Genomic DNA, 24,155 nt, shown 5'->3' with positions numbered 1-24,155 from the left:
TATTAAAGAAGAAAGTGTTTAAGGGGAACTTATTGGGCTATGTTTTAAAAAAATACACATTTCATTAAAACCAAAGAACTTTTCCATCTAGAAATAACATGCCCATCACTCAAATTTCACCTCTGACATTTGATGATTATTTTGTATTTTATTTCCAATATCTCCATACTTACAAAAACATACTCAATAAAACTTACTGTGCTCAGTTTAGATGAGCTACTAGAAAATCCAAATAGTGTTCAAGCTCAGAAGGTCTCCTAGGGGTTGATGGACACACTGTGTTCTACTAGTGAAAGTGAATCTGTCAGATCTTGGTTCTCCACAGGGAGATGAAATGATACAGTAAGTTGTAAAGCAGAGACAGAAGGCATCAACTAAACAGTGAAGATCAGAAACAGGTAGACAATAACTGGTCATGGAACAACTTCAGCCTTTCTCCTTGTAATATGTGATGGTGACATTATTTGCGAGTCCAGTGGTTAGCCTGGAGAAGAGGAGGCTGAGGGGACATCTTATCACTCTCTACAACTACCTGAAAGGAGGTTGTAGTGAGGTGGGTGTTGGTCTCTTCTCCCAAGTCACTAGTGATAGAATGAGAGAAAACAGCTTCAAGCTGCATTAGGGAGGTTTACATTGGATATTAGGAAGAATTTATTCACTGAAAGAGTGGTCAGGCATTGGAACAGGCTGCCCGGAGAGGTGGTGGGGTCACCAGCCCTGGAGGTATTTAAAAAACATGTAGACGTGGCGCTTCAGGGCATGGTTTAGGAGAAATGGTAGTGTTGGGTTGATGGTTGGACTTGATCCTAGAGGTCTTTTCCAACTGTAATGATTCTATGATTCTATGATTCTGAACACTCAATGACCAAACCAGAGGAGATGGCAATGAGTATTGCTATTGCCCATCTGTTGCTGAACCTCAGTGCATGCCTTAACATCACTGCTATGAATACTAGGAAACTGAATACGGGAAAGACTGCTATTTGTACAGTAAGGAGAAGAAAAAGATCTACAATAAGGAGGGACTTCCTTTATCACTAGAAATAAATGTGATAAGAAAATTCAACTTTGTGTTTAAGGCTATCACAATATGAATGTATTTTCTATCATTTTTGTATGTATAGTTGTCTGCCCCATGATATGTCATGTAAAAATTACCCTGCACATCATGTTCTAGATCATATGCATTTGAATTACAGTAAATAATATTTGGTCTTTGTGCTTTTTTTTCACCTATATCCTGCTGCCTGAGAACGATGATATTGTCATTAGCTACACCTATTCTTAAATAACTGCTAATTTATTTTCTACAGGGTTGGCCATCACATACACAAAGACAGCATCATTGTCAAACTTGTAAATGTACCGTAAACATAGGATTTTTAGATTAATAACAAAGCAGTGCAGAAAAAAAAGTTGATAAGGATCGTATGTCTATACAACAACCCTTAAAAAAAAAAGCAACAAAAGACGTATTTTAATCAATATGAAAAACCCCACTTTTTTCTTGTAAAGTAGGAAGTACTTTGTTACCTGTTGAATTACTGGGCTTTTCTGAATAGTTGAATAATATTTTTTCTGAAAGTTTGCCTGCCGTGAGTTTTTAGTACTGGACAAATTTAGCTCTAATATAGACACTGATGGGAGGATCTTCTTGAGACATGAGGAACAAGAAGACTTATAAAATCTGCAGTCTGAATAAGACTGTTTAAAAACAGCAAATGCAACCTCTTTGACTAATGGCAAAAATGATCTAATGTAGGATATATTTGTACCATTCTAGTGGCATTTCTACAGTGCCAGTGTCAATACATCATACAACTATTTTGCATTAGAAGTTTTTGCTTTACAAGTATTATTTATTCTTACACTTCCTCAGTTTTAATATTCTTAATTAAAAATATAAAACTTAGTGCTTCAAAAAGTCCCATTGGTTATCCAATCCAGTCAGAACTCTATTAAAAGAAAACTGTGATTAAAGAAAAAAATAAGTCTTGTCAGTTTTTAAAATTATTTATAGCTAGCAAGCTTACATTCTGTTGCACAGAACAGAAATTTTATTTTGCAAAGGAACTAATGAATTTTAAAAGGTCATTCTGTTTATAGAAGAAATAAAGATATCTACATTATTAAAAAAATTTCAGAGAGTATTAAAAAAAGAACTCTGGTTGACTAAACTGTTTAAACTGTATTGAAATTTGTATTATCAGAATGAAACATTTAATTTGTGTCCAGAAAAACTGCTTACAGATAAGTCTTTTCTTCCTTATTCTGGCTCCCTGGTCTGTGTTTTGCCATTAATGGCATGTGTTAGAACAATGACGTCAATTTACAATATATTAATTTCTACCTGGTTACTCAACCTAAGCACACTATCACTCCTCGGTAAACATAAGAAAGTAGTAATAAGGGCACTTATATAATATAGCTGATGTATTTTAAATATATGTCCAATTTACACCATGGTAATGCGTGCATGTAAGTATGCTGAACTACTTATATGTTAATTTGTGAGTTCCAAGATGACTGTTTTATACTGCCAAGCTGTATGTCAAAACATACATATAGTTTGTTAAAACAGCTAACTGCTATTGCATATATGAATAGTCAATATTACAAGATGGTTTCTCAGGAGAAGGACCTGTAAATCATGAGCAGAATCAGTTTATTCTTTAAAACCTTTCTGAATAAATTACAGTTTAAAATATTACTGAAAAAAGAATGCTTTGATGAACAAAATGGCTTTATACCTTAAATCATACTTTGAGACTCAAATATTTTAAAATGTTTCAATATTTAATTCACTTTTATTTCAAAGGTCACCAGATCTCTAAATAGATATTATTATTATTATTATTATTTCTATTCTATTCTATTCTATTCTATTCTATTCTATTCTATTCTATTCTATTCTATTCTATTAATTTATAATATAAATGTGATTTTCCAAGGATCATTCTACTGACTGAGCTGGATCAGAACTTTAGCCTCTCCATGTCTCTAGGGACTTGTTGGGGTTTTGCTGTCTTTTTTTAAAGTGAAAAATGAGGATAGTATTATTTACTTATCTAATTGGAATACTATAAGAGTTAGTATTTTCCATTTGCACAGATTTGGATATAAAATGGCATCAGCAGCCTGTCAAGTGCAGAAAGTATTAGGTTTTGTCTTGCATCCCTATTTAAAAATACACCTCTTTCTCTTGTGTAAAAATAACTATTCCTTTTTCATTCATTCAATTTTGGTCTGTATTTCAGAGGGTTCTAGTTTCAAAAATACTTAGAAGTAGATATGTATGGGGGGTTTATTAATGAAATTTCTGTTTTAGAAACTTTAGCTAAGTGTGATTCAAAGTCTGATAACAAGAGCAAAAATAAAGGTTAATCCCTATTTATAGTATCAGCTCAAGAAGTCCTGATTTCAATTAGAAGGCACTGTGAGGAAGTAAAATATAAGTGAAATAAGAGTGAAATATATGTGTGCACCACATTAGGAATCACAAATTAATCTAGAATTAAAATCAGTTGCTATCAGAGATGGAAATGTATCTTAGATTTGTCCAGAGTATAATATGCTTTCACCTCCTTATAGAACATAAAAATGACCAGACAGGACTGAGACTAGCGTGTGATGAAAATTTTCCCTTGCAAATGTTTTTCAACAGAAAAAAAGACCCCAAATTTTTAACAATAATAAATTTCTAAGACTATTGTTTAGGTTTTCTGATATGAATTTTAAAAAAATCCCCAGAAGTGACATTTTGTCAACAAAATTGAGATTACTCTTCTTATGTTTGATCCAAGATAATTAAATTTCTTAGATCTCCTTGTTCCTTGCAGAAGGGAGGATTTCTGGTTATGTTACTCTGAGCATAATTCAGAGATTCCATTGGTACAATCAGGGGACACCATACCTCTTGACACCATCAAGAAGAGGAAGCACAACAGGAAAGTTGGTTTATAAAAGTAGTAACATTTCCATATCACAATTTCTGAACCAGAATTTTTTTCTGTCCGAATATCTTGGTAACCACAAGGGAGAAAAATAATAATAAACAAAACAGCACAACAAAACAAACAAACAACCCCCCCCCAAACCCAAAACCCCCTACTTGAACTTCTTGACTGGGGTTCTTTCAAAACATAATTTTGGCAAAGGTTAAACGCTTTCGTAAGCCTACTCCTACTTTCATAACATAATAATCAGCACCTGATTTGAAGTGCTGATACAAAAACCCAGAATTTTTCATTTCTTAACAAACTGTGTATATTACTCACTCCAGTTGATAAACTGACTTGGTGACTTCACATCTAGCAAATGCATCTATTTAAGAAATGCAGACCTCTAGTAATGCTGTCATAAAGTCATCCATTCATCTGACTTTAGAACTGACGAAGGACTAAGCCTACCCTACCCAAAAGTACTTGTCCATATGAGAAAAGCAAATGAAATAGTAGAAGGATGTAAAGGCTGGATACTTTAACATACCATGTTCAGGTATCACAAAGTATTCTTCAAATGGTTATTATATTTTGATATTGCAAAACATCGTATGCTTTGCCATCACAGATTATTCCCTTTTGGGATTAAGAATGATGAAAACACTCAAATTTCAACAATTAAACTCCAGAGAGTCTGCAGAAGCAGGTAAATAAATCAGAAATATTAGAAAAATTATTAAGGAACTTTGCCTTAGTTTCAAATGGTTAACTGCTTAAGACTGAAAATCGTGCAAGAAGTATTGAAAAGTTGCAAGTAGAGCACAGGACTAACTGGTGAAACTTTCACTCAATGGGAGTCATTGATTTTATCATTTAGAATCATCATGTACAGAGAATAACGATAAAGATCAGGAAGACACAGGGAGAGGGTCTGCCAGGATCAGATTCTAAATTGTAGCAAGGGAGAAGCGGGGTGGGAGGGAGAAAGCCACTTACTGTTTTTTCTCTCACTGCTTCCACATGGTCAGTTCCTGGCAAAGGTGGTTTTTGAACAGGAATTTCTTCTTCCTGAGTCTTTTCAGCTTTCAAAACCATTTGTGAAATCCCAGTTGTCAAGCCTTCTTTCTTAACATCCTCTTGCTTCTTAGCTCGCAGTCCCTTATAAGGTGTTTCAATTTCCGCTTTCTGTTCAGCAGCTTGGTCTTTAGTCTCAGCTGTAATCTGTTCTTTTTTGTCCTCTGGATGTGGTGTGTGCTTCTCTGGGAGCACAGGTTTTTTATCTTCTTCCAACGTGCTTAGGGGTTTCTTGTGGTCTGAACTTACTGTTGCAGGAATTTTGTCTGCTGAAAGTGTCTTTGACAGTATCCCTTGCTGAAGTTTTGATTCTTCTTTCTGAAGTTTTGGTTCTTCTTTCCGAGCTTCCTGTTGGATTTTCTCCACTGATGAAGTTTTCATTACTTTCTCACGCTGAAGTTTTGGATCTTCTTTCTGAATTCCATGTTGGATTTTATCAACTGAAACTGCCTTTGACAATCTGACCTCCTGAGGTTGTGCATCTTCCTTCTGAGCTGCAGGTTGTATTTTGTCAGCTGATAGTGCCTTTGCCATTTTCATCTGTTGCAGTTTTGGATCTTCTTTCTGAATTCCATGTAAAATTCTGTCAGCTGAGGGTATCTTTGCCAATTTTGCCTCTTGAAGCTTTATGTCTTCCTTCTGAACTCCATGCAAAATTTTATCAGCTGAGGATGTTTTTGCCAGTTTTGCCTCTTGAAATTTTGCATCCTCCTTCTGAACACCATGCAAAATTTTATCAGATGAGGCTGTCTTTGTCAGTTTTGTTTGCTGGAGTCTTGGGTCTTCCTTCTGAGAAACACGTTGGATTTTATCAGCTGAGGGTGTCTTGACAAGTTTTCCCTGCTTAAGTTTTGCATCCTCTTTTTGAATTCCTTGTTGGATTTTATCAGCTGACAATGTTTTTTCCAGTCTCCCCTGTTGAAGTTTTGGAACTTCCTTCTGAATGCCTGGTTCTTCTTTCGTTTTTGCTGCTGCTGGAGTAGGCGGTGTGGAAGTCTTCTGAGAGGAATATGAGACGGCAGGCATAGGCTGTTTTTGAGGAGTAGCAGGTGGTTTGGATACTGGTGGTGAAGGGCCTGTTTTCGGAAGTGGCACCTTGCCCATATCCCCAAGTTGTCCTGACATTGCCCTTTGGGTCTGGCAGTTTAAGCACAGCCACTCCTGTACCTGTGATACAACAAACATAAGTTACTTATTTGAAAACTTAATACAGCGTTTTCAACTGATACAGTTGAATACTTTTAATCTGGATGCTATGCATACTGAGAAGTTATTTTCTTTGTTTGCTGCTCTTGCAGGAAGACCTATAAAACATTTCTAACAGAAATGAAGCATGAAAGGCTCCAGAAAGCCAAGCTGAACAAATATAAAAATATGTTGTGAATACTAACAGCAATTACATTGTTCTGAAGTACTGAGGACCTTTATGTAAGAAGTTTACTTATATATTTCTAACATCTATTGTTTCCTAAAGCCTCTATAATCTATCAATAGTTCCCTCTAATTTTGTAAATCTGAGTAAAAGGGGACCAACTGGGACTCATGGCTCTTTGTGTTTTTCTTCAGAAGTTACCTCCTCTCTAGAATTTGTGTGTATGTATCAGTGCATAAATTTCATATGCCTGTAACCCAAAAGGAAGATTACCTGTCTGCTCTCTTTACTGCTAAATCCCTGCTGCACACTGGCTGCTTTTTCTCTTCTTCCCAGAAAATAAAAAAAAGACAAATGCTTATATCTGTGCAACAGATCTTGTTGCCAGTTGCCTAGCTACTACGTGAGAGGAGTAATCAGATTGTTGCCAGTGGGATTTGGGATATAGTTTCTTTAGAATAGCAAAAGGAAATTTTAAACACAGAAAAGTACTGAAAGGAAAGAAAAAGCCCAGAATCTTCTGGATACTAGAATAGATAATGCAGCTCTACTTCACTAGTGCAAAATGATCTTCACTGGAGGATGAGAGGTCTGTGCTGTGCATTAGAATCTTTGTATGCTTGTTTTTAACTTCTTTTTACTGTGACAATGGAAGGTCTAGGCAATTCAGTTATTGTATTTCTCTGATTTAGAGAACTCAGCGACCTACTGAATATGAAGTGCATGAAAACAGAGCAAAATCGTTCCATTAGTAATTATATAGGTAATACTGCTGATAATATTAGGATAGTATGGATCAGTTATATACTGTTGAATATTTCAGAATATCCAATAGTATATAATCAGTTGCCCATAAGACGTGGCATTTAGTCAGAAGAAGGGGTATCTGGCACAAGCGTGGAACTCCAGAAACGTTCATGCATTTCATATTAGCAATTAATTCAGTAATAATGAGGTAACACCAAAAACAGAGAATGGAACTCCACCTCTGCCCTTGCCAGCAGAGAATGCCAAATGACGGGGGATAAGCACCAGACTTTCTGCTCTCCTTCTGACTCCACATAACTTGCCTTTTTCAGTGTAAAGAGGGGCTTATCTTCAACAAATGCACTGGCAGGTTTTCCTACTGAGTACTTAACACCTGGTGATGCCAGCATATTGTCATTGATACGGCATTTCTCACAGACTGATAAGGGTTGGTCATGACAGGACCACAAACGGCTTTTCAAGGAAGTTAACCAGAAGTGAGGCATCTCTCTCTTCATCTCTAACGATGGAACTTACGTGCTCAGCTCTCACTCCCCAACCAGGATACTTCTGAGCGCACTGGTGCTTAGTAAAGATTCTGTGCACAGTAGGTATGTCCAGAATACTATGACTTTTGGTGCCTTTAGAAATGACGACATTTTGAGATTAGCTGGTTTCAGTCACTTTCTGGAATTATCTAAAACCTTCCAACCCCTCAGTTTGTGAAGTCTATGTGCATACTTCCGATCCAAATCCCATTGTTACATGGCTTTACAATTCTTTGGGGTTTTAATTGTTTTTAAAATACTTGAACCACTACTATGATGCTGCCCATTTGAAAAAAATAACTGATTAAGCTAATAAGAGAAGTATAAATTACAAGAATTGCAGATGAAATGACAATTACATGTGAAACAAAATTTAGTAAGAAAAGCTCATATGGGCTAATTTTGTTGATATGCAACTAAGGAGACACTATTTGATGTATAAAATAATTTTCTTTGAGAAATTTTGTTTCAGGCACAAGAAATGCAAGAATGCATTATCACTCAGATTATCTAACAATTGCCTTGTGTATTTAGTATTCTACTTTTATAGAAAATGACCAAACTAGTGAGGCCTAGTAACTGACACAAATAAATATTTATTAAAAGTATTTGGCCATGTTGTCCCAATAAATGCAGTTTATCAACTGAATCAGCTGTCTCCAAATGGAATGAAGCCCTGAGTAGTTACTATATGAGACTATTACTATAATTTAGGTTTAGTTTTTCTGTGGAAAAAAGTGTTAAAACATAATCCTCCTGGGAAGATTATCTTCCTCCATAGGACTTAAAGTGCTCCAACTACACATAATTTGTCTGGGAAGCACTAATTAAGAAATACATATGAAAGAAACTTCTCTTTTGAGGAATGTGTAAATTATCTTAGTTTTATTGCAAATATTTCTGTTAGAGGGTTTTATCTGAAATTTTTACTATAGTTTCCTCCCTTTTTATGGGCAGCAACATTTTTTTCCTAGAAAACAATATTGGAAGCCATAAGTATGTTGTGAAATGTCTTTTATAAAATTAAAATAGAAGTAATATGCCAGGAAACATATTCAGCCCACAGAAAATCATGATGTTTGTATTATCAGGAGTCTGTAAGAGACTAAATATACTAGATAACACTTAGCATAAATAGACTACAGAAAAAAAGATCCAATTTCATAGTATCCTTGATGCTTTTCTCATTAAAAAAAATGTAGAGACCACTATACAAAGTTAACTAGATAATTATAATAGATGATTTTTTAAAATTAAATTTATTAGGGCCCAAAAGCTTTTAAACCCACTAAAAAGAGGGCAGGTTTTGGCCTCTCCAATAAGCTTGACAAATACTCATTTCACAGTGTAAGCAGAAATAATACCATTAATATTTGTGCTAACATAGCTTCTGTCAGTACAGGGCATGGGAATAAGACAATATGTAAATGTTATTAAGCTTCTCAGAATCTAGCCTTAACCATCTTTAATTTCATAAAAACATAATTAGTTGCTCCTACCATGAAATAATCTGCAGTTCAAGAGTTTCCTGAATTTCACATACATGCAATGTAGATATTCTTAAAGAACATGTTACTTTATACATTAAATGCATGTTTTTCCCACAGTACCACTTTTTTTGTGACAAAATTTCCATTTATTATAATATATCCATATCCAGTCTCTAGGATCTTTATGTTTGTTTCTTTTCTATACATCTACATTTGGCTCTTATTACTTCTCCTAGCTCTGCTGGCTATGTAGATCCCATTTAGTATCTCTTCAGCTGCAGCCTACTCACTGCCCATACGCTTGCTCCTTCTCAGACACATCAACTCACTTCCCTCATTTAAATCCTTCACAGACTCAGTGCTTCGAACTGCCTACAACAACTTTAGCAACTTTAGTGATAGTATTAAGTATTTTACAACCAAAACAGTTACTCAGCCACTGTTTCCTCTCAGCTTTGCTCACTGTCCCTGTTCAGCCTCTTTTCTCTGCAGTAAAGTTCTTCAACTGAAGGACTATGTTTAGTGCTGAGCACATAGTAGAACAAGTCTCTTAAAAGGAAAATAATGACAATTAGCATGAGCAAAGGAAAGTGATGATGAGCAAATTAGCAAACTGCACTAAATCTTGTCAAGAGATGGAAGTCCGAGTCTTGCCTCCCTGCCATACTGATGCACATGTTGCTAGTGAAATAACCTGGAATTGTCCAGATACGCAGTGATTTAATGAACCTTGTCATTGTCCCCTTGGACTTTTGTTATATCTGCATCTAGTTACCACTTTATTTCTAAGTGTTGCTATATAGGCATGGCAAATACTTCTCCCAAGCTATGTGTTTTAAATTCCAATCTAAGGTTTTATAATCATGTGGATATTTGATCACAAAAAAACCCTACAAAAATCTTCTTATATCACCAGCCCTTGAGCTCCTGATTCTCTGTCAGAATGGTTCTCTGTAAAAGCAAATTTTGTACCATGAAGTCATATGCCTCAGTTTTAGACTACTCTTTTCCTCAGTTAACCTCATGCCCTGAATGCATGCTTTCCCCTAAGGCTATCTTTTCAGTTAGCCTGTCAACCCAAATTTATTAGGACTTGGGAAATGGACATCATCTTCTTTCAGCAGTCTTCACTAGATAAATCTTCTTAGTTCCTTACAGAACTCTTCACACCCTTTGGTTCCCGAATTGGCAGTAGACACTATTATTGGCACCACAGTGATACTGGTGTGCTTTGATATTCTGAATCCATGAGAAAAAGCAGGAATGAGAAAAGAATTTCCAAATATTAAGCTAAGTCAAATTCTGCAAAGGAAATTTAAGCAAGCAATAAAATATTTGGTATCCTTGTAGATAAAAAGATATCCACAGTGTGGTTAAGACTGCTTTAGAGTTAAAGGTATGGTCCATATAACATGTGCTTTAATCTCAAATTTTTATAGTAGTGAGATTGAACACAAGGAAATGTCAACAGGGAATGAGCACACAGAATAGCAATCATCATATTGGATGTGGAAATGCATGATCATAGTCTAATAGCACTCATTAAAGTATATTGGCATAGGAAAGCCACATCAAGCAGCTATCAGATATACATAATCCACCCAAACTGAGCAACACACAGCTTACCCACATTCAACTCACATCCACTTTAATGCGTAGAAGAAGTGTTCCTGGCAACTACAGCTCTGGTCCTATTCAAATGCTTACAATATTTTAGAAAATAATTTGAAAGAAAGTTGAATTGAACCTTGTGATGAAGAAACAGGACATATACTAAAAGGCAATATGGGTTTATGGGAGGAAGACTTTATCAGATAAAACCTTTTATTTTTTTTCTGGATATAACTTGTTCTTCAGGTAAAAATAAAACTATTACGTATTGAGCACACCTGGGTTCCAGAGCAGTAACTGAACCTGTGCCACCATGAAATGATTGGTCAAATTAGTAGAGGTAAGTCAAGAAATTGCCAGGTAGAGTAAACGTGTCTCCTACAGAGGGAAATAACCCTACATTCTTCTAAAGTTTTAGTTACTTTTCTTACGTTTTAGTTATTTTAAAGCAGGTATCTGTTCAGGCTTTGGAAGCCTTCACATCCTCCTGTCCTGGAGATACATATTGTTACATGAGGCCGGAGTCACTCTCCTTCTTGTGAGGTCCCTGCCCTACTTGTAACAGAATGCCCCTTTTTGCAAACAGAAGGAGAGAAGGAACTCCTGAAACCCTCGGCCCAGAGGTTCAGATGGCTGCCATGCAAGGCCTAGGTTGGTGCAGCACAGCTGTGAGTCCCCAACTCAGTGTTACTAAGAAAAACACTGTTAAGATGTGAGGAGATGTTTGAAAGAAAGTCAGGTGATGTAAGAAAATCAAATAAAAATAAAAATTTAAAAAATCACGGAAAGACCAAGACCAAAACCAAGTGTAATTGGGAAAAGAATTCAAGAAGAAAAATACTGACATGAAAAGGTATAAAACCAAAAGAAAAATACACAGAATTGGATGGCAGCAACTAAGCAACAGAAACAGTTGGTCTGTTCCAAGGAGCAGGAGAAGTTGATACTTCCTAACCTGACTGATGATTACCTGGCCAGCAAATGCTATTCAAGACCCTTAGTGAAGTGGTGAGTATATTAATATTAACAATTCTTCATATGTATCTGTCTGCTGTGTGTATTCATCAGCAAGTAATTGCTCTGTACTCCTGAAGTCTGTGCATCTTCCTTGCTGAGCCCCTCTGCATATGGTAGACACTGGCTGAACAAAACGACGCAGACAGGGAAGGTTACATTCCCATCTAGAATCGGAACGGTGGCCCAAGCATTTGTTTGGGATGTGTGAACTACAAATTCAAATCCCACACAGACTGAGGACTCAGATCTCCTACCTCTGGTGGAAATATTCAAATTGCTAGACTTACATGTAAAAAAAGGTTACGACCACCATCGCACAGAATGATAGAGGGACATATGCATTCAGAGCATGACCACCAAATGTATACACATACATTTTGTCTAAAATGTCACTTAGGATCTTAAGCATATTTTGGATTTCGACCCAAGTGGAGAAAGGATGTGCAAACAAATGCTTAGTCAGATGGCTGATTTTTGGAAAGGAGGTTAGAAGAATATGGCTAATTTAACCTTGAGAGATGAATCCCGCAAATATGACTTATATAGGAGAAAAGGTATACTGGCTGCGAACCAAATGGATATAAATTGTTCATGGATAAATTTAGGTTTGAAACTAGAAGACCTTCCTTGCCATTAGTGATTTGCAGCTTGGAGTATGATACAATAGGAGAGGTGGTACAGAGAAATGCAGCAGATTTCAATACATGATGGGATTGCCAACAAAATCACTCAATGATTCATGAAATCCTACCAGTTTTACAAACTGCATTCCTGTAATAGTACTCATGATCAGAATGCATTATGAACATTAAATAGATTCATAGCACTTAGCCAACTTTAAATGTCAAGCTATCTTTCATCCACCAAAGAGAGATCATAGAAATCCACAAAAGCTGGTTCAGGTAAATGTAAAGCATCAACTTAAAACAAACAAACAAAAAAAACCAGGAAAAATTTCCTGCAAAATAAAGAAGTTTGTCAACAGAAGGAATAAGGGATTACTTTTTTTAGTTTGAGAATGCTTTTTTTTTTTAAGTTGCAACCAAGCTGAGATTGTTATTTGAACAACACGAAAATATGATCAGCGTTTATCTCTTTCTCAAATAAAGACTTTCAGTATGTGACTGAGGAAGACCAAGTTATCTCAGCATCTCAGATTGTCATTAATTGATAAGCTTACTTTTAAACCATCACAACTATGAAATAAAATAAGTTATTTTCAACTGTTTTCACTGCAGAGTTGTGTATGTTACCCAGTTACCACTGCTTATGTGACTTGGTGTATACATTAAAAGTCACAAAAACTGACATAGAAAAAAGGGATTTTATATATTTATTTCTGTTGCCATGGTGTAGCTAATATAGCAAAAGTGAGTGAGAGACTTTCACCTATTTTTCCTGTATGCATCAATAGAAATATTTTCTATATGCTTCCTGGCTACTGCTGTGCATAGCTATTGAAGGCAATGACTGCTATCCAGGCTTATGCAGCTAGTTATGGTATATACACAAAAGTCGCAAAAGGCTTTGGTCAGTGTGTTGGAAGATACAACTAATATCTAAATAAGAATAGAATCAAGATTACTTCTCTTTATGTCAACTTTAAAGTGCAACAGAAACCTAGAACAAAAAAATGCAAAAAAAAAATTATACTTAACCTTCACCTACTAAAAGGCATTGCCACTGATTTGTCCTGAACCGTGATACCTTAGCACAGAGTCTGCTTGATGAGCCGCCATTTCTGCATGCTGCTTTAAGGCACTTTGCTTTTTTCACTTGGTGTGTGAAGGGTAGCAATAAAAGTAAAATCTATTTTATTCTATGGCTGCAGTCCACAATCTTCTGTCTTGGATTATGGGAATTCTAATCATTACTGAAGGAAATAAAGCGGTTCTAATAAAAGCAATCTTAAATTTCTGAAGGCTGTTTTAGTCTCCCATCTTTAAAATAAAATGTTTTGGAGTAAAACTGTCATTAAATCCCTTAAAATTACCTCTTGATTTTTTTTGCCTTCAGTTGCTTTAAGCATCTTTCAGCATCTCTTAATGGTAATACACTTCATGCTTTTAAAGGGAGAAGGAAACATTCCAGACTATTAGAAGACATATTCAAATCACATAAATCCAAGTTTATTGGAATTACTGTACAATTATTCGGAGCAGTCTAACTGAACACTTATTCTTCAGGCTGCTGAATATTATTTGTAGCTTAGTATTGTTCAAAACACTTGGGTAGGTACTACCTAAGCAGGTGAGAAAGCCAGATTTCCACTAAACTGTGGATGTGTATTGTGTAGACATTTATAACTGCAGTTGGTAAGATTTTTACCTTCAACAGAGAAAACCAGGAAGATTTAGAAGGCAGTTAATCTCACCTATCATAAGACACTATACAAAAAGCCTGGCACTTTAAAAGTGCCTGTTTGCGTCCACTGACTCTAGGGCAAGTGTGTAGCTGATTAGACCAGTTATGTCTACAGCTGACCTAGTGAATCTCACCCTGATTTTTGAGCTGGAAGAAACTGCAACAAATAAGAAAATAATAAAGATATGGGAGACCAAACAATGGCAATGTGAAAGCATTGACCAGTACACTGGGTGTACAGCTACCCCCCAAAATCTGCTCTGGAGCCTTTATCTGGAATGCAGTGACTGTGCACAACCACTGTTTGGACCTTCCCCTCCTTTTTGTTTTTCCTGATCCTTAATGTCTCCCATTCAAGTGTGTGTTTGCTCACTAACAGAAGCTTTCAGGGACTCCCAATTTCTGAATAAAGACATCTTGGATGCTGGACTGATAACAGCAGCATATGAGCTCAAAAAGGTGCCAAACAGTCCACCTATGTTTCTGATGTGTTAGTACATCCCAAGAAATTCTCTACCTTGTTATTATCCTGCCAAACAAAGCCTGACAACCTCCACGGGTCCCTTTCAACTGCAACAATTATGTGATTCTGTGAATGTGCTACAAACCCTGGCACCAGAAATTGTAACATATTATTCAGTCAGAAGGTTTCAAATAATATCCCCTAAAATTTAAAACCTTAAATTATCTGTTTTACAGAGTGGTAGAGCAATCACCAAGTTATTCCTCATGCCCTAAGATTTTTCTTTGCCTCCAGAAAAAACCGAAAGCACTCGTGGAACTTTGGCAGCTGGTTTGTTGTCATTAACGATCCCTTCTTTTTCTCCCACACCAAGTGTCAAAGGGAAGAGAGTTGTAAATACTGCAGCATATTACTAGAAAAGCACAAGAGGAATCAGTGTTTCTCCCATGTGTCAGGAATTATCTGCTCCTCACTTTTAATAGGGTTGGGGCTGCTGAATATTCCACTCAGTTACTAACAGATGAAACACAGAATATGACAACACAAGGATGACCTACTTCCTCAAGTGATGAAAACTCTGAAATATGTATGTCCTTACTTTATTCCTAGATACATCCCAGCATCTTCAGATAAAGCTCAAATTTTGGGGTTGGTTGGTTATTTTTTTTTTAGCAACTGCTCTGCTGTTTGAGAGTATTTATTTTAGTAATTAAATTTGATAAATAAGGGGATTTTTATCTGTATCTTGTCTGTGTATACTTTAATTTCCTTCAGTTATTTTGCTGAAGTACCTCAGAGTCTTAGAATTATGCTGTCAATGAACAAAAATGTATCACTCGTGTATATATCATCATAGATGAAAAAGAAGCAAAGCTGTTGAAAAATAACTTTTTTTATTGTGGAGGGGGAACATTATTATACTTGTTTTTACTCTGCATCTAGCTGCACTGTCATGTGTTTGTTGTTCTTTTTCATGCACTGTTATAACAAGATGACTAGCAGTCCTCCTGTGTACTGGCAGGTTTAGCTGTAGGGGTGCTATTGCCCCAAACAAAGGACTGAACCTTCCTCCTCTGTCTTACTCACACAGAAATTCCCATCAAGCATTTTACTACCTCTGGTGACCACTTCTTTTGTTACCACAGCAAAACCAACCCCAGTGAAGGAAAAAAAACCACAAAGTGGATATAAGCATCATGCACAGTCCAAAGAAGTCAATGGAAGAGCCTCAGGTACTTCAGTGGAATTGGGATGATTAAGATCTGTGTACACTTTGAGAAATTGTAGATTACAATGAAAACCCACAAACATTATCTGAAATGGCATGAAGCTTTCTTACAGCTGTGCACGGAAAAGCTTCTGAGACTGTAGCTCCTTTAGACAATTACACATCATACTTGCAGTGTCTGTCACGATAACATGAAAGTTCTCCAGGTGCTACCATGATATAAATTCATAACAAAACTGACCTCTAATTCACATGGAATGATACCCTGTAAGCCTATGGGTTGAATGTTTTAATTAACGAATCTGTAAAATTTTATTTATTTATTTAGGAAAGGCTGTTAATAGTCTCTGTTTTATCAAATGAGTGTTAAAGAAGTCCCTCCTACAATAAATAACCTCTTGATTTTCCATGTCTACCGAAGATCCATTAAATTACGTATCCTACTGTTGATTTCTTTAGTTGAAATGGAGAATATCTACCTTATGTACATACTTTATGTTTTTATCTTTACATACAAACTTTATAGACTCTATATTATGGCTTTGTTTTAGAATAAATACTACCATCTATTTATTTTTGTATTTCTGATATTAACATCTGAAGAGTTAGACACGTGGAGTGGCATTTAGTTTTGGTTTTTGGGTTTTCTGACAAAGTGTAATACTCCAAGTTTTTTTCAGAGTGTTTCTGCAGTTAACTGCTGTCCTCTAGTCAAAGAACGAACCCACCCCTATCACCCCAAGTCCAGGTACCCTTCTTTCGCTGTGACAAACTCCATAAAAGATAAGAGGATCCACAGGGTAATCAGATCTATCCTTACTCACACCAGTTTCCTTCTCTGGCAGGAAACTATGCATGCTCAATAGTGCAAGCTATAGTGGTAGTCAGAGGTATTCATGATATTGCCTTAAAAGATAATATTTTTTAGAAACCAAGCCAATCAAACAAATATGACCTAGATTTCTTTTTCATTTTCTTTTTCTTTTTTTTTAAAGTCTTTTACGATATTTTTGAATATTGCCTTTTGCAACAAAATATGCATGAAAATCAGATGTGGAGAGCTTTCTGTCCTTACACATCAATGACAATACCATCTTTATATTAATCAGTCTTTCAATCCACAAAGCCCATCCCAGCATGTTTTCAATATCACTTTGGTATCTCACTTTCCACTCACAAAAGACACTGGAAATTCAGTATTTACTTCCAAGATAAGAAGATACTAATTACATTCATAAACATATTTCATCACATATCTGACAGTCGTAGTCAGATGGCAGTTGTTGCAACTACATTCTCTTTCACAGGTTCTTTTAAGAAGATTCCCAATTAGATGACTAAGCCAATTTCAATTTACTTGCATCCACAACAAATGAATATGCTGTTGTGGATTAATTAAATAGCAGTACATGGCCTCCATTTACATTACTCTTAATTTGCATTGATAGTATTATTGTAGTTATTCCATCTAGATCATATAGACCAAAGAAATCCAAGGTTGTGTTAGTGTCTGAAGTAATAAATTTATAGTAAAAGCCAGTTTTTAATAACTGGATATTTACAAACTAATTTACTCTGAGCTTTAAGAATGCTAGGTTATTGTAATCGTTCTTGGCTATATGTAGGTGTTGAGTAGCTCCAGTAAGCTCCTTTGTACCCTTTATTATAACAGTCTCCAAGAATAACTGTGTTCTATCCCTTCTAGCAGCTGAATCACACAACTGGTCAGCAGAGAGCATGAGTATTCCCATCCCATTGTTGCTGTTATTTGTTCTGAACTGACAAAATGTCTAGTGTCACAGATGGCACTAAAACAACAAACAATTCCATCCCCTGAAGAGTTTGCGGTCTATTCAGTCTTGTGTTCAATGTTGACCTTTTATGAAGAATCTAGAGGAAAATTGCTTTTGTTCTCAAACTAGGGCTTAGCTATGGAAATAGATGAGATGAATTCTATAGTAAAAAGGAGAGCTATTTTTAATGTTTTAGGGTGCGTAGCACTCAGTGGATCTTTATCACATCTCAGAGTCTATATTTGATAGTAAACTACAAATATAATCTTTTTATCTGAATCTTAATGGATCATACTGATAAACAGCTCAACCACTCTCTGTACAGTCTTTTTTATTTTAATCATCCCTAACAGACATACAGAGACAACTGATATACATGATTATTCTGAAAAGTCATTTGGCATTTTGTTTGCTTTTGCAAACCAGATAATCCTAAAACTAACATGTGTAGTTAATTTCAACAATATGCTTTGCAAAACCAGTAATTGCTGCTAAGACATTGAAACCTGTCTGCCTTTTGCTCATATTAAGTCTATTACTGCATGAATAGCCCTTTTGATGAACAGGGATCTGCATGCTGTTTCACATAAGTGGAAGTGGCTCATCTACACTCTTATGGAGGAGGATAGAAATACTTGTAGAAGGTTTTTTTCACTCCTAGCTCCATCCAGTCTCGTGTCACCTGATTTTTAATACTCACCTGAGGAGCTGAAGTTTTGACCTGGCTACTCGAATTCACTCACCAGGCTATGAGACAGTATCTCCAGATATGAACACCATTGCTGGGCTGACTATGGTATCTATTCCTCATTAGGCAGAGAGGCTGCAGCGAACTATGCTCCAGACAAACCTCACTTCAAGGATGAATTTGAGATGTGCTGAAAGTCTACCCTAAACTCCAAAGATAAACCTTTCTTAAAATGATAACCTGAAATAAGGCCCTAAATGTGTAATCTGATATCTAAATAAATGGTCTGATTTTCAAAAGCTCTAAATACCTAAAGAATTTTCCACTTTCCACTTTCCCATTTTTCACTTAATATCTTCTGTTTGAATCTTACTTTAATCAGAACCACAAAGTGCATATCTGTTTCATCACTTATGTTTATTTTAATATGGCTTTATCATTTGAGTTTATTATAATTTAGCAATGATTTATGTATAAAGTTTGGACTCCATGTTATGTGACAGATATATGAATCCTTTAGGTGCCTGAAAATGAGGGGGAAAGGCAAACAAAGATGACAAAAAGACTGGGGAATAATTCATAGTCAAGGGAATGGACTTCTCGAGGAAGAGAGCACAGATCCAGCAGAAAGTGAAGGAAAATCACTTACCTGGCTTTGGAAAATTATATTAATCATTAACTACACACATAGTGAGAAGGTTGCATACAACCATTTCCTGATATACTGGCAGCTGCCAGGGCAGTAGAGAGACAACAAAGCAAGCAAAGGAAATAGATATTGTACTGTTACATCGGTGCAAAATGACCATGACTTTGTGTGATACGATACATGCTGAGTAGCACGTACATCTTCCAGCAACTTCTCTCCTACACACCCAAAGGGAGGAGGTGAAAACCGTAGTGACCTTCCTGCTTTAAGACCATAACAAGGGCAGTGTGAGGAAACGGCAGAGCAGAGGAGCACAGCTGCCATCTTTTACACAAATGCTGGCTGGCTTTGCCACATATGGGTCAGAATAACACTTCACCATTAGGTGTGGCCATTTTCACTGATAACACGCAAATTCCCAAGCTTCTAAGCAACGCAGTCCAAAGTCCAAGGAAAGGCAAAGGGAGAGATAAGATGCAGGCACAAAAGGGGAAAACCAAGCTTTTTTAGTGTCTTGGCTTTTGTCTCCTTTGAGATTTATGCTGATTATGTCTCAAGAAGACTGTGGTAGACACAATTTAACTAATAATGATCTTTTCTGCATGTCTTGCTCATTGATTCTACCTTGCACTTCCCTGCCTACAATTTTGCCCTTGTGCAGCCACACGACAGGAAATACTGGAAAGACTGTCTTAAAAATGAATATGCCATTTAGTCAGCAAGATAATCCTGTCAAACATTGTAACTCAAAAAAAGGGGAGCATGCTGTGTACTTCCATAATTTGGCAAATATGTACACGAAGGATTAAAAAGAAAACATTTTTTCTTGGAAAAATTCAGACCAATATTCATTAAAATTTCTTCTCAATATTTCTTACAGAAACATGCTTGCAATCTGTTTAAAACCATAACATACTGTGATGCTACAACATGACTTAAGGCAGATGTTTTCTTGGCGTTTAATGTGCAAATAAATCCCATATACTCCAGCAATCATACATAATCAGTTTGAGGTTACTTTCCAGAGACACCAGGACTACAATTATGCAAAGAAAATAAAAAAGTAATCTAAATTCATGTAAGTCTGCCCAAAACAAATGTATGGCTAACTATCAATATAAATAATATAAGAGGAAAAGACAGGTTTTAACTGTAGGGAAAACAAAACAAAACAAAGCAAAGCCAGTGAAATGAGGAGGCTTAATTTTTCTATCTCGTTAGCATTATAAATCAGTAGCAGCTCCTTGGAAATAAGGGTAAGACCCTAAAATGTTGAGTTGAACTATGGTAAGAGTACTCAATTTCCCATTAGACTTGAAAAGCCTGGTAATACAGACACATGGATTATGCTGTTACTCCATGCTGATGTTTCATAGTCAGGGTAAAACCTCAAACTATATCATCCACAGACTCCAAGAGTGCATTCATAAAATGGAACTTTTAAAAATAGTTACCTTATTTGTATGTTATGATTAAATATTTGTTTCTGTGAGACTGAATAAGTTTTAATCGAAACTCCACAATTATTTCTGCACAAAAATACCAAATGTTTCCAATCTCATTAAATGCTACATTAATTACTTGAAGATTACTTGGTTTAACCCTGTAAAATTGTTTTTCACATCTCAAAACATATACAGTAATGCTTTACTGACTGCGAAGTGAGAAAAAACATCTACACCGATAGCAAGAAATAAAGTGGCCCCAGAATGATCTCCCTGCAGTCCTTAGCTGCTTTTTCATTACTTTTTGCCCGAAGAATAAAGAATCCTCTCAAAGCAACTATGTTAGCCCACCTTTAATACTAATTACACAATTACTTAGCTAGTTAATATAATTCAGGATTTCTCTTTGCTGAGAAGACAGAGGATCCCTCCCCACATCATCAGAGCCAATTGCTCTAATATATTATATTTTTCATGAAAAGGGCAGATCAATAATCTTACACTCATGCATGTGTGAGTGACACACAGACATTCACACGCACACACATGGATGCAGAACACTGTAGGAAGCTAAACAAACTCACTCAATAAATTAATAGATTCTTATGGCCAGAAGGGGACATTATTCTCAACAGATTTGATCCTTTAATGCCCAAATGCACTGAGTTTCACCAAGAGGTTTCTATTCTCAACCTTTCAGCATTTCTTTTAGAAAGATATGCAAATTTATGGAGAAGGAACTTCTCCATCTCCGAAGTTAATTGTTCCAATAAGTATTCTGTCTGTAGAATTTTTTTTTAATGTAGACTCTTAGAGGACACACACACACAAAAAAAAGCTAGTGAAAATATGAATTTTTAATTATATTTGTCTTTCTAAAGAATCATATTAATATTTTAAAATGTTAAATTTTAAAGGAAGTATTGCTCGGCACTTTCCTACATCATTTAGCCAGACTATAAATGTATGAAATACTCCAGTGCCTTTTGGCAACAAATATTGCAGTTATTTTGTCATGAAAATAGCTTCCGTTTTAATCTGGGTAAAACTCTACAATAAAAATGCTAAAAAATAGAATAAATATGGCTGTACTTATTTTGAAATCACACCATTTCCACTTGTATTTTAAATCATACTTAGTGGGTTTGTACCTTATGTAAGATTTAACAAACCTTATTCTTGTGGTTAACATCACATTTGTATCATTCTCACAATATTTCAGGAGAAACTGCATGGAAACTTAACTTTTATCTTGAAAGCATGGCCTGTCTTCAAACACGTCTTAAAAGGCTATTTGATGCTAAAATGCCCTCAGCAAAACTTTTAGCTATATTGCAAACTGTAGAAAACTTTTAGAATGATTTTAAAGTACTTTTAATATAAAACGTTACTGGGTTCTAAGGTTAACTGCTCTTTTTACTCTATTGACAAGAACCCATCTGTCCTTTTGGAAGTAAACCATTCTCTTACTGTACTTCTACACCCAAAATATTAACATCTGTCACAAAAGCGAACAAAAATGTCCAAACTGTGGACTGGATTCTATCTTTTTACTCCTTATTTAAAACAAAACAAAAGAAGACCAAACAAAAAAAACCAAACCCAAACAAATACCCCAAGAAACAAAACACAAACAACATAAATGGCAAATAAGTAAATAAAAGCAACATTCATTTGAATTTGCACATCGTCGGCTTTTGTTTGTTCATGATTACCTACGTGGACTACAATTAGCCATCTATCAAACATGTTGCTGTTATTCAGAATAGACTGATCTTATTTTCTCATTGAAAGTCAATTTTTAAGTCTTAATTAATCTTCAAGCATTTGCTCAACCCTTGAAACACTCTTTTAAAGAACCTGTTTACATCTTAGATAACATGACGCAATCTTCCAGGACAAGTGTTATTAATGTCAGCTTCTAATTGATTTAATTGTAGGTTCCCTATTAAGCCAAGAACAAACATCTGGGGATAAAAATGACAAAGAAGTCAATAGCTCTCTGTTGTTTGATGAAAAGTCAAATGTAAAAAAATTAAAAAAAAAAAAGAAAAAAACCCAAACCCAAAACTTCCTCCTTCATAAGGTTTGCATGCCTGCCTTTCTTCTCCCCTTCTCTTTCCTCTTTCCAGTCATGTGGGGGGGAAAAAAAAAAAAGAAAAAAGAAAAAAGGAGACAGAAAAGAAGCTGAACAAGAATAGAGTCAGCAAGGTTAAACATGTCATAAGCAAAGATGTAAAATGCATTTTTTTCTGGAAAAGGGTTGTTCATGAAAACAATGTGTTTGTCTCTGTTCTTAGGCTATGACAGTCCAAAGTCAGCCAACGGTGCTCAGGTGATTAAACTAAACTGAGGGTATTATCCAGGTAGCACCTCCACCACTCTGTGTAAAAATCCTAAGGAAAAATTTTACTTGCATTTTTATGTAATTTTATTCTTCTTCAGAGACAGATCCACAGTTTCCTCTGCTGTTTATAACCTCTCTACTCTCCTCAGGTATTCATATAAGAAATGGTCTGAAAATGATGAAACAGCAACATTTTACATAAGAAGTGCAACAGATTTTGCTGCTCATCTCTTTATCTCCCTGTTTTATTAAAATTATCATAATTTCCAGGAAAAAAAACCCAGCCCTTTGGTAAGAGCACTCAAATAATTGTTTAGTTTTTGGCTTCGTGTCACCTGAACAACTTAGCTAGTGTATTGTCACCTTACCTCACAGTTTATAAAATCACAATTTTTTTTTTAACATGTTTGGTCTGGGGTTTTTTGTGGTGTTTTTTTTGGTTGGGTTTTTTTTAAATATTAATAAAAATATCTGGGAAAGAAACTTACTGATATTTTTATGCCACTATAGAGTTTAATTTAGGAATTCTTATTTACATTCTAATTTTTTAACCATGTATATCATCTAAGCAAATTAAAAAAGAAAATAAAAATCAAAGTTACCTTTTTGGTAAAATAAGCATCTGCCTGAATAATAAAAAAAAATCAAATATGCTATATATTGGTAGTCATTTTAAATAACCACAGACAGCAAGAGCCTTTGTAAACATAGGTTATGGAGAGCTGCAGACATAAATGCATGAAGAGTGTATTACAGAGATCCAGATGTATATAGCACAGAGAACTCAAATTTCATTCTAAAACATAACAGAAATTATCATCTCTGTATTATGGTCTATATAATCAATTCCCAAGCCTTTGACACCAGAATAATATACAGTGTGCTTGTAAAATGAGCCATTTATGGAGCTCTCTTCAAAAAAAACATCTCTAGGAAATGAAGTGGAAAGTTCACATCTGTCTTCAAGGGCAGAACTGGAAGCAGTTTCCAGTGTGCTGAAGTGATTTTTTGTACATCAAAGCAGTTGCAATTATGTCCTCCAATAATCTGCATTTAATATAGATCTAGTACTTCAGAAATATTTTTTTTTATTTAAAGATGGCACTTGAATACAATCATTCTAATTATTCTTTAAAGACAACTAAACAGATTTTTTTTTAAAAAGCTTGAATTTTTACTGCTGTCTTTTCAACTATTTTGCGGTATATATTTACTTTTTTCCTGTTTCAAATACCATTAAAATACAGTTAAAGCAGTAATTCCAAAACAAAAGTGTTTAAATTACCCTGGTATCTGTAAAAAAAAAAAATTGCGCAAATAATTATTTCAACTGACTATTCATTCCATAGTCATGTTTGGGAAGTTCAACCATAACCCA

General features: G+C 35.4%; 1 protein-coding gene across 1 annotated transcript in view; it reads right to left on the bottom strand.

The window, feature by feature from the left end:
- PCLO (piccolo presynaptic cytomatrix protein) overlaps positions 1-24,155 on the bottom strand; it is a 367,600-nt gene that overhangs the window by 196,510 nt on the left and 146,935 nt on the right. Inside the window, exon 4 of the mRNA XM_064443829.1 lies at positions 4,938-6,182. Within this exon, the coding sequence (XP_064299899.1) occupies positions 4,938-6,182 (1,245 nt within the window). The remainder of the gene's footprint in view (positions 1-4,937; positions 6,183-24,155) is intronic.

Source organism: Phalacrocorax carbo, chromosome 1 (assembly GCF_963921805.1).
Source record: "Phalacrocorax carbo chromosome 1, bPhaCar2.1, whole genome shotgun sequence".
In the NCBI taxonomy this organism is placed as follows: Eukaryota; Metazoa; Chordata; class Aves; order Suliformes; family Phalacrocoracidae; genus Phalacrocorax; species Phalacrocorax carbo.
The sequence above is the reverse complement of the archived record's forward strand: the minus strand, read 5'-3'. Positions and strand labels throughout refer to the sequence as shown.